At 35.2% G+C, this 12,336-nt stretch overlaps 1 protein-coding gene across 1 annotated transcript; it reads left to right on the top strand.

The window, feature by feature from the left end:
- The first annotated feature begins 6,811 nt into the window (after window positions 1-6,811).
- On the top strand, window positions 6,812-10,667 carry LOC104249814 (lipid phosphate phosphatase epsilon 2, chloroplastic-like). Its single transcript, XM_009806311.2, has 4 exons — window positions 6,812-7,189; window positions 8,373-8,598; window positions 9,959-10,032; window positions 10,203-10,667. Exons 1-4 carry the CDS (start codon window positions 6,914-6,916, stop codon window positions 10,428-10,430), a joined length of 804 nt encoding a protein of 267 aa, XP_009804613.1. The 5' UTR covers window positions 6,812-6,913; the 3' UTR covers window positions 10,431-10,667.
- The last annotated feature ends 1,669 nt before the right edge of the window (window positions 10,668-12,336 follow it).

Here is a 12,336-nt window from a genome sequence, read left to right as displayed (position 1 = left end):
CCCCCGGGAAGGAGTGTAAGGGAGTTTTTCCAATTAAAGGACAATCGAAACGGGATTACTTACATTAAATTCAGAATCGCCACTTGGGAGATTTATGGTGTTCCAAGTCACCGGTTAGAATCCCGAATCGACGAAAATATTAACTCTGTAATACAGTCCGCGAACCAGAAATCCAGGTAAGGATTTCTGTTAACCCAGGAGAAGGTGTTAGGCATTCCCAAGTTCCGTGGTTCTAGCACGGTCGCTCTACTGTTGTGTCCGGCTTAATTATCTGATTTAGAACAATTTGAAACTACATGCAATTTTAACTTTAACCGCTTTTTAATTAAGAAAATTATCTTGAGACGGGTCACGCATACGTGTACCCCTTTGTTTGGTGCATCAAAAATCATGTCACGCGAACGTGTCCACAATTAATAACGCATTATTATTATTAAGAGAATTTGGTTGAAGTTGCGCGAACGCATACTTCGGTTTTATTTTCAAAATCGTAATTATGTCACGCGAACGTGTACATAATCACGATAATAAATTCAAAACTTGCCTAAAGGTTCACCTACGTTTGTGTGGCCGGCCTAATCATGCTCCGATCGATCCGAACAATTAAAAGAGAAATGGAACAAGAACAACAGAGACTTTCTTAAGTTTAAATTCTTCCTCATATTTATCTAAGACCCAAATTCCCCTAACATTACACTAAACTAAAGTTTAAAGCTAGGATCTGATTCATGGTTACTAATTAAATAGGATTAGACTTTGTTTATGCTTTTCTTTGCAGGTAATAATCGAAACATCCTTTTATCCCTTGGATAAAAATACTGATGATATGAATGTTACCAATCCCTTTTCCCCTCTATGAAACAGAGGCAATCCAATAATTTTAAATTGGTGAGCGTGATTAGCGCTGCACCCGCTACTAAAAGTTTTTTTTTTGAAATGTAAATCTAATTAAGTACTAGAAATCTCTCTGTGAACCTATATATATAGCATCTGATTCATATATCGTGGTGCGTTCGCAACATTATTATAAAATGATCATGGTTTATTTCAGCAGCAATGAGGAGAAAACTATTAAAAAGAACATACACGGAATTTCTTAACTGAACTAGTCCAATTCTGATTAGAACAAACAGATGCAAAGATCACTAGGAAAATCACAAACATATTAGCACAAACGTTTCCTCCTCAATTCAATAACTTCATAACCAACAGTAGTCTACACAAAAATTGCATTCCAACAGCATATAAGAATTAATATGAAACAAAATTAAAAGAGAAGAAGAAATTGACCTCTGTTATCTCAGTAGAACTCGACTATGCCACATGACCGAAGAATAGAACCTCAAACACAGACCGACGACAACCCCGAACAAACCCGTCAACCAAACACCACGCCCGAAAACTCGACCTCGACGACTCGAACTCACAAACGACCCCAAAACTTTATCTGCCTTACGCTCGCTCCATCACTCCATTCATGTGCGTGACTGTGTGTGTGCGAAGGTGAAGCTCGCCGGATATGGCATTTTTTTCCGGCCAGATCTCTCACCAAACTGTTAGCAATGACATAGGGTGAGGAAGAACGAGGGATGAGGTCGTTTCGACCATGGCTGGATGCCGGAGCTTCTAATTCAATCCCTTTACCGCCTTGTTGTTTTCGTGTATGTCTGTGTGTTCGAATGGTATAGCCAAGATGAAGCTCGGGGTGGTCGTTTGTGGACTGGTTTCCGGCGAGGGGTCGCAAGATAGAGAAGCAGCAGCAGCGCCTTGTTATGATATTGATGTTGACGAAAAGCAGTGAAGAGAGGGGTGTTTAGAGGAGACAGACGCGAGGGGGGTGGGGGTCGTTCTCTGGTGTCGAGTTTCTAAAGAAGACGATGCGCAGCTTCTGCGTCTTTGTTGCCTTCAGCCCTTTTTCGTTCTTATTTTTTTTTGTGTTATCTCTTTCATTTTTCAGATTTCCGCTTGAGAGGAGGGTCGTTTTTAGAGGTAGGGTCGTTTAGAGAAGATAACTCGCAGGGGGGTGGGGGGTCGTGAAGAAGACGACGCAGGGGGGTGGGGTTCGTTCCCTACGCAGCTTCTACGTATCTTCTTGTTCTCCTTTCTCCGTTTTAAGCTCTGATGATCAGCCCTTTAAAGGGCACTAATTAGTGTTATTTCCACTACCAAATTATCCTTTCCATTCTTTAATTGTCCATTAACTTAGTGCTTTTATCTAAAAGCTAGTGCACCACTATTATTTGTTAGCAACCCCTATTCAATCATTGATGTTCAATTCCCAAATTATCCTAAAAATACTAACTAACTCTAAGTAGTAATTATCACAAATAATTAGATACCAAACTAAAAGAAAATCACAAAATTTTGACATTAAACACTAAAATGCAAAAATACGTTATTTTTTGTGATTTTTCATTTTGTAAAACAACAATTTACTAAATTAACCCGAAAAATATAAAAAATCAAATCCTAAGTGCAGATGCTATATTTTTGTATTTTTTTAGTGCATTAATAAAATTAAACATGCACATAAAAACATGCAAACAATCAGGAAAATCGCACAGTAATTCCTAGAATAACACATAATTAAAGAAAAGACCTAATTTTGGGAATTCTTTTGGAGTAATTCGTGTGAGGCAAAAATCACGTACTCACAGTTATAAAGAGAGGAAAACATAGCAATGGCACAAACTGGATAGAACTCTTGTATAAACAGGCAAAGTGCAGTAGTATAGATTCAAAATGTATAGATAAATGAAGGGGATGAGAGATACAGATTCATAAGATGGGATTGACTGGCTGGGTTCTGTTATGGAGTTTTGATGACTGTTTGATAGATGTAAATATATTTGTTTCGTGGTGATTAATTAAACTTTTATTTCCACAAAAAAAGTCTATGATGTCTGTATATGCTTCTTAGTGTTAGTTGATGACAATATACTCTTTCATGCATCAGTTGTGCTTATAAAAAGTGAGACCTCTCTCATGAATTAGTGATAAATTTTATTTTCCCAGAAAAGAAAGTTACAACAGGCGTGACACTTATTTAAATAAGAATTATTCATCAATTCTCAAATGCTAGCAGCCTGAGTATGGAGTTATTGGCTGCACACTATCTTTGGAAAAATTAGGAATTAGAACTTCCTACTGCTACAATTCCACTAAATTACAGTACTTGTGTTTTATGAAAGATTTGCACACAGTAATAAACCAGACACATAATCTGATCCACAACCATTACATTACATGAGATTAAAGAAGATCATAACAACGTGTACACAAACACCACTTGACAAATATTTAGTAATAAAACGTCTTAGTATATATACAATTTTCCCTTGTGCTTGAGTTTTGATATTCATATAATATTTGTCAAAATAAAATACAGTATAATATAAAATGTTGGGCCCGGGCTTGCATGGGCCTACCCCATCTAGTTCCTTAATATACCTCATAAATATTACCCATATTACTCCCTATACATCGTCATGTTTTTCCTTTCATTTTCTTTTTCTCCTAGTCTTTTATGAGTATTAACTTCTTCTCTTAGGTATGGGAAACTTTTGTTTGAACTTTTTTATTTTTTATTTTCCTTATACGATCCATTTCAAATTGTTTCATATCTTTTCTTAATTATATTCATTTCTATTTGAAAGAATTACAAGAAAATACACGTGACTTCACACAATAATAGAAAATGGCCAATATTTTTAAGTTTTACCCGACCTAAGCCATATTGTGCATATTTTGAAAGCATTAGCAAATTCAAAATATGTGTTCTAACAACCATTGCTTATAAAACCTATGGAGTTAAATTTGTGTTCTCACAACCATTGTTTTCACTCTCTCTTCTTCTCACGTCTTCTACATATGCTTCAAGGGGCCATGTATTTTCTGCTTCTTCCACTGTGTCACCTGGTTACAATATAAGAAATTAAAGAGTAGAAGTCTACCATTGAAAGTTATTCAAAGTTTTGCTTTCGAAAATAGGATTTTTTGAGTTTGTTAGTTGTTTGGATTGGGCGTTGTTCCAATTGATCGAAAATATCAAAAGGAGTTCAAAAATTAAATTTGAAGTGATTTAGAGTATATTTGAGCAAGATTTGAGTTAATATTAGAAAAAACGCAAGGAATAAGGCGAAGTTAGTTTTTTGTATAATTATGTATAATCTTGTATAATAGTGTATATAAATGTATAAACACATCTTATACACTTTTATACAAGCGTCTGCAACGAACTTCTTCCACGATTTTCAGTTGCAATTCTTGTTCAAAACTAGTCCAAATCTCCACTAAATGACTTCAAATTTTATATACAACCTCCCTATACTATTTCTAACAAGTCTAAATAACACTCACTCCTAATTTCTTACAAAATCAAATTCGAAATTTAAACTCACATACTTAAGCTTGTTAAAAATCTAATTTTCACTACCCAAATAGATTTGGTTTGTTAAACTGATATTTGAGTCATAGTTACTGATTCGAAAATTAACTTAAAAGCTTGAGCAATATTTTTAAAAATGTAAATAGTAATTTCGAGAACCTATTGGAGTTAGATGTTGAATCTTAGCCTATTATTTTTGAGCTAGTTGGTTGTAAATGAAAATATGAGCTATAAAATTAAAAAGTAGGTAGTCCAATTGTTGTTATGTGAAATTTTCCCTTTCTATTTTATATTTTTCTTAATTATATATAAGTAAACATTTACCTGCATAACCTGCTAGCTTCCTGAATTAGAGTCCGGAACCAAAATGTAGTTCTTTTGGACTTAAAGTAGACAAATAGGTGGTGAAAAAAAGTTACATTTTTATGTATAGCGCCACAATTACATGTGTGGGTGGGAATGCATTTACCCCCTTTCCACATACCTGTCTTCTTCTTGGTGCACGCAACATCCAATTACATGGCCAAAACCACTTGCGGCAAACAACCTTGCATACCATCGGACTTGACTCTCATACCTGCATCTCACGACACTCTTTTACGTTGTGCATTTTACAAGCCCTGCTTAAGCGCACTTTATGAGGAAAAAGCATCTCCTTTGCAAGCACCGTTGGTCTAGACTCATCCCACATTGCTGTTCGGATTTCATCAAAATCCCTTGTGAGAGCTTCCACATCTGGCACAGTTGGCAAGTTATCAATGTAAGGAATATCCCTTGAATGAAACGACACTTCGGACTCGTACACTCTTCGTCTAGGAGGGACTCTCTTCAAATCAGGTCCTTCCTCCTCATTCAGCTCATCACCATCCTCACGAAAAAGGGTGTCTCGTCTCCGGATTCATCGGCATTGTTATCGTAATCACTGTTCTGTTCCTCACTCTATGCTTACCAGATCCCGATATAATACATCGTTTTCGGTCAATTGAGTGAGTACGGGTGGTTCAACTTGCTCGTTTTCACTGCACAACCAACAAAAATATAAGCTACTGAATTAATAAATGCTTTTCATATGGCTATATCACTTCACTTACAAGTCGTAATGTGATGAAATTCTATGATGGACGTTTTCAATTAGGTGATTACTACCGGATGTGCCACTTGTAAAATTCATATCCGGCCGGTACCCCCTATTAAATATATGAGCGTTAATACAAATTCAATACGCCAAAAATATACATAATTAACACAAATGAAAATTGAAGTTTACCACTCGTCTTGTGAATTATGGAAAGCAGGGTATAAATTATTTTCTCGTTGCTCATTCGCCGGCGGTGATAAGTTTAAATCAAGGAAAACTCTTTCATTCGGAACCTGTCCGGCAAAAACTGCTCTAGAATAACCACCCGATGACTGTGGGTTATCTCTACTACGCACAACCTCGTTTTTTGGAACGACTTCAACCTTCACTTACATCTTCAACATTGTGATTACAAGAAATTCCCGGCATTCGTCCGGAGTCCTCAGAAAATCACTCAAAGTTTCATCATCGTCGATGTAAAACTCTGAGTAAAAAGCAACCCCTTGCGGAGTGACGGAATACGGATATCTTCCAGTTACTTTAAGTATCACTAAACGTTTCCTCACACTCATTTTTTTGCATAACAACGATATCAATTTATCGTACTCTATTGTAAGTGGCAATTTAACATGACACTGAGCAGGTAAACTATAGTCCACAGAGTTATTCTCCATCACAACCTCCCCCCCCCCCCCCAATATAATGAAACTCTTATTCTACGCTCTTCAGACATAATGAAAAAATATTGGAGAATTTAACAACAATAAACGTTTCAACAAGAGTTAAAATTTTTTTGAATGAATTTCTATACAATCCTAACCTCTTTATATAGGAAATGGCTAGCCGGGATTTTTATATATATATATATATAGCGCCCAAAAAGTTGGCACTATATGCTTTTGAATTATTGAAGTCAGGAATTGTTAGTGGGGCCAGAAAAAAGGAGTATAGCGCCAAAATACCAGGCGCTATATATAAAATTTATGTATAGCGCCAGGTATTGTGGCGCTATACCTGGGCGTGTCAGCTTTTTCAGTATAGCGCCACAATACTTGGCGCTATACAGTAACGGCACAGTTAACGTTACTGTATAGCGCCAAGTATTGTGGCGCTATACATAAAAATGTCACTTTTTTCCCCCACCTATTTATATATTTTGAGTCCAAAAGAACCACAATTGGGTTCCGAACGCGCTCAATTATATCATGAGTGCTATGCGCCAAACTCTAGAATCGTACCAACAAAATGGGATTCCATTTATTTGAGGAACTAACGATTGCCACTTGTTATTAATTTCTTTTTTTTTCTTTTTCCTTCTACTACTTAAATTCTCAAAACCTTGTATTTTCTTCGTGTACGTTGAGAACTCGTCCCATTATATTTCTGCCAGTGCCAGTGGGGCTCTCTGCTTTCAACTTAAAAAAATATACAACACAAAATCCTCAAAAATGTCTACCATAACTACCCTTGTTTTTTCACCCTTAATTCAATTCCCTAAACCCAAATCATTTTCCACGTCTAAATTGAATTTCCGTAGTAAATTCACTTTCTTATCCCGTGATAAAAAATACCCATATCCAAATATGGCGGATTTAGTTAGAAGTCAAGCCAGTGTAGGTGATGATGGAGTGGGTGTAAAAATTGGAGGTTTTGAACAAGAAGCTTTCATTGATGGGCCCTCAATTTCTGCTACTGGTGGACTCAACGCCACTCTCAATAAGTTGGTTGGTTTACTTTCTTACCATTTTAACCGTTCGTACCGTTTCTTGATTTATTTTGTGCTTACAATGTTAATTTTAAAAAGAAAAGAGGGAAATATTGTTCTTTAATTTGAATATTCAATTGAGGTGAATTCTTGTCATTTGTAGCTGATAAATGTTTGAATTAAATGTTTCTAAGATAAAGCTATAGTCTGATATAGGATAGTGTTGATTATACCTAGATTTACCTGATATGTTACAGAAAAGAGTTGAAGTCTTATGTAGAAGTTGATGTGTTTTGTAGTACCTTCTGGCTACTAGCTCTAATAAATTGCCTTACATTTAGCCAAAAAAATAAAATAATTTTAGTTTAATGTTTAGGTACCCAGGCTACAAAGTAGTGAGTTCTCATTATTCATCTTTTTTTGCTTGTCCACGCGAAGTTTAAGCTGAAACTGGAATTAGTGTGGCCTTATGGAGCATGTTTGATGCTGAATTTTGCTTTAACATCTGGAGTTGTATAAAATTAGAAGACCTTGTAAAATTACCCTGATAGAGTCCTGCATCTGCAACCATATTGTTGGTTCATTTTATTACAAGCCCTTGATTCTCAAGACGAGTTACTCATTAAGTTTTGGAATAACTGAACTTGAGAATATTATAATGTATCTATTCTCGTGATAACATAAAATTTTAAATCTTTTAAATAGAATCTGCCTGCATCCTAGGGAGTAGACTACTACTAGTTTACCATTTTGTTGTTTGGTTGGGTTTTGGTCCTACAAACTCGCACATATTTTCAGCTAATGTTAAGCTTGTAATTTGAAGTCATCGAGGGTGCTATCTAATATTCTCTGACCCTCTATATGTGCTTACTGAAAGAATACCTTCCATGAAGCTGTGATCTTTCCTGTAATGTCGTGTAAAAGACTTTCAAATTTAACTCTATCGTTTGAATCATCATACTTTCTGGAAATTGCACTATAAATTTATGATATGTTCCCTCACAAAAATCAGATTGGTGCAGCAGACCTGCTTGCTTGACCTGAAGTTTTGGGAACTCCTTTTGGTTATGACTTGATCTAATTTTTTTTTTTTTGCAAGAATGTAACTGATTATATCCATCTCTGACATTTCTGCTTAAACTTTTGAGGTTGGAGAAAAATCTTGTAAAGCATTCTAATTTCGTAATTACCTTAAAATGCAGAGTAAGTGGCTGGTGGCTGCAGTTTTTGGTATAATCTTCCTTTGGAGGCATGACGCAGAAGCACTTTGGGCTGCTTCTGGTTCTGTTCTGAATGCCTGGCTCTCAACTGTACTGAAGAGAATACTGAACCAAGAGCGACCCGTTTCTACGCTAAGATCAGACCCTGGAATGCCATCTTCTCATGCACAGTCTATCATCTATGCAGCAACATTCTGTATTGTCTCAAGTAATTTTCTTAGCCAATTGCTTAGATGGAGAGATTATACTTGATTTTAGATATTCTTCATATCTATCACATATTCCCTGTCAGAACTTCCTAGAAGATTTTAAGCAATCAATTAACTGATCTGTACGACTTTTCTCCTTTGATCATGGATATAATAGAATGTGAATTGCGTCTAGAAAGGGACTCATCCACGGTTATAGATCATTACATAGATTTTTAGGCAATAGTTAGATGTAAGTGAGAACCTAAGTTGCTCGGACACTGGGTGCGGGTGTCCGACACGGGCGAGATCTAGAGGTCGGATTCTTCGAAATGTAAATTATAAGATTCGGGGATACGGATCCTGGTACGGGTGCGAGGATCCAGCTAAAAATAATTCAAAAAAATAAAAACATAAAAATATTTCTAAATTATGAGAAATTTTGTGGAATATTTACGTATAGCTCGTAAAGTGGATTTCTTCTTTATTCTCAAGTTGTACATAAGTAAAGGATTGATTTCCTAGATAAGGTATGCTATTTTTCTGCACCTAAACTGCCGTGTCAGAGCAACTTAGGTGGGAACTGTTCAATCATTATTGAATCTATAGAATAAATCTGCTGTAAAGTTCAATATCTCTTGCAATACATACCAGTTCTAAAGCCTGAAGAGCTAAGCTACAACAAAATAGTGCTCAAAATCTTCTCATCTGTTTAATCTACATGCATGCTTAAAGTTTCTCTAGTAATACACTGAAACTCTTGTAAAGAGTGTCGAAGATGCACAATCCAAACGGCTTGACAGGGAACTCTATGTTAATAATGTAAGGTGAGTAAGATACTAAGGTTTCCAGGCAGTCCACAAGCTTTTAACCTAGCAAATTGTAATCCTAATTTGGCCTTAAACAGTGAGACGCAGTGCTGAATTTGCACTCTTTCTTCCCTTTATGTGATAGTTCTATGTGATTTTGTTGCACATACTTAAACTTTATGACTTATTGACATTGCATACGACTCATTAGCATGTCCAGATAGTACTGTGCCTTTACTTCATTAGCAGTACTAGCATGTCCAAATTAATGGTAGCATGATACGTTAAGTTAACTTCTGAACTTGATTAACCTGTCTGCTACCAATGTTCATGGTCACGAGTGCTCTTCTATTGTCATAGATTCAGATTGAATTTATATCGCCTCAGATATACCTTAGAACAATGTGGTTCTTATTTGATGAATAAGATCACTAGAAAGGACACAGGGAGTTTGCGCCTTGTTTGACAGTTCAAGTTTCCTTTTCTTGTTTCATAAATTTTGTGTGCAGCTATGGCATTAAAACTCTCCATACCTAACCTCTGATACATCTTTTCTTTTTGTTTGTCACAGTGGTAGAATATTTTGGGTTAAACGGAATAACCGCAGTCATTAGCGCACTTATCTTTGCAATTGGCTCCTACTTTGTAAGTGTACAGCCAAACCTTTATTTAGTTTGTTTTTGTCAAATTATTTTCATATGCTTGTAGAGCAGCTGGCTTCTACCTTCTGTCAACCGAGTTTCTGCACGAAACCTTAGTTTAGTTGTAACTGTTGTAGCCATAAACTGATATGCTCGTTGTTTCTGTTTGTGCAGTCATGGCTACGGGTTTCCCAACGGCTTCACACAACCAGCCAAGTAGCCGTAGGTGCTGTGCTAGGATTCTCTTTCTCCGTTTTCTGGTTTTGGTTGTGGGATGCAGTAGTCCTGAAGGCATTTATATCCCACTTGTGGATTCGGCTTATTATCGTTCTTGGCACTGCTGCCATTTGTGTCAGCTTTCTCCTATATGTGGTTCGATACTGGGTTCTTGAGGAAAACTGATTCTTTATAAAGTGAGAAAGGAAACACTAACATTGATCATTCATAGAGCAACTAATCAACCATACAAAGCTTATAATTTCCACGCAAAATTTCTTCTCAACTTTGCTTATAAATGTTCATTTGCTATTTCTGCCCATTGTAGGATTATGGAAATGTCATTTGCTGATACTCAGTTTCCGTTAACTGTAACATAATCAACTAGATACCAACATAGTAATATAATATGTAGTTCAGTTATGTATTCTTCCAATATTCATAGTGAATACAAATTCATTTAAATCACCACATTATACACAAAACCACTGGGCAGCCCAATGGTTGAAGGATAGCTAGAAAGATGGTTTGGTCTGAGGTACAAGGTTCAAATCCCTACACCAAAATTCTTGTATTTTCCTATTTCTTTTTCATTTTTTGTTTCTTTTCATTATTTGGTTTAAGTGTTTAGATATAAATACTTTAATAAAGAAGCCTTTTATTATTTCTTTAAAAAATCAACCAATACTTTTAATAGTTGTTATTTTCTGTTATACATAAAACAAAATTAATTTTTTTCCTTTTATTTTCAAATTAGAATTATAAGTTTTATTTTATAGTTAAAATTTTCATAAGAGAATATAAATATATATATATATATATATATATATATATATATATATATATATATATATAGAGAGAGAGAGAGAGAGAGAGAGAGAGAGCTTAATCTATTGGTTGAATTATTTTATTTTTTGATATCTTTATTTCTAAATTTACTTAGCAAATATATATTATTCAATAGATAAGAAAAGAATACAATCCGAAAAATAAAAAAATATTTGGACTTCTATATTATATTAAAAGGAGAATAGTGAAGCATGTGGTTAAGTCAAGTGACAAGCTAAAAGCTTAAATTTTATCATAAATAAATTATGTTAACTCATTACAGTTTTTATGTCATTGTACTTTATTATTAATTACCAAACTTGATAACACTAGATAATGGAAAATTTTATTTTGTGTCTCATACAACTGACACTAGTTGTATGAGATACTTTTTTTGTCTCACAATTTTGTGGACCCAGATTTTTGTAGACCCAGAAATGTAAGATTGGGGTCCACAAATTTGTAAGACAAAATGGAACCTCACACAACTAATGTCAGTTGTGTGAGGCACACAATAAAACTTCTCATAGATAATAGTCCATCTGGCCCTTCTAACATTTTTTCATTCCTAGATTGCACATAAAATTAACATCTGGATTTCGTTTCTTAATTACTACTCCCTCTGTTTCAGTTTATGTGAACTTATTTCCTTTTTGGTCCGTTTCAAAAGAATGATCTCTTTCTAAATTTGGTAACAATTTAGCTTAAACTTACAATTCTATCCTTAATGAGAAGCTTTTAAATCCACACAAATACTCTGGGGCCCGTTTAGAACCACAAATTTTAAATTTTTTTATTTTTTTTTTAAACTCCGTGTCTAGTCAAACAGACTCACATAGATTGGAACGGAGGGAGTATAAAATAACACCTACTTTCTTTCCTTTTCAAAAAACTAAGCTACTTGTCGAAATCAATTTGTTATGATGGACAATTGGACATCGGCCTTTCTGTTGAAGTAAGCATAGATTAATTCATTGTGCAATGGGGTTGAATATGAGTCAGCATGGTCCTCAAATTAATCATTCGGCCTTTGCCGATGACACTATAGTCTTTTGCAATAGATCCTTAATACATTGGCTTCGTATGAGAGGGTGTCTGGCCAACTGATCAATATATGGCCCTAATACCCCTTATAGAGTAATTACAAGGGTGGGAAGGATCCTTGGAATGAGGTTCGATCAACTTCCAATGAAGTACCTTGGATGTCCATTGTACTCTAATCTTTTTCTGTGATATGGTGACTAAAGTGATTAACAAAATTAAG

This window comes from Nicotiana sylvestris, chromosome 2, assembly GCF_000393655.2.
Source record: "Nicotiana sylvestris chromosome 2, ASM39365v2, whole genome shotgun sequence".
Classification (NCBI taxonomy): domain Eukaryota; kingdom Viridiplantae; phylum Streptophyta; class Magnoliopsida; order Solanales; family Solanaceae; genus Nicotiana; species Nicotiana sylvestris.
This window is presented reverse-complemented; position numbering and strand designations above follow the sequence as displayed.

Bases quoted from the DNA above. Each gene is read 5' to 3' on its own strand.
- LOC104249814 (XM_009806311.2), top strand. From the start codon at position 6,914: ATGTCTACCATAACTACCCTTGTTTTTTCACCCTTAATTCAATTCCCT. The intron at 7,190-8,372 runs GTTGGTTTACTT...CTTAAAATGCAG, and splicing joins ACGCCACTCTCAATAAGTTG to AGTAAGTGGCTGGTGGCTGC. The intron at 10,033-10,202 runs GTAAGTGTACAG...CTGTTTGTGCAG, and splicing joins TTGCAATTGGCTCCTACTTT to TCATGGCTACGGGTTTCCCA.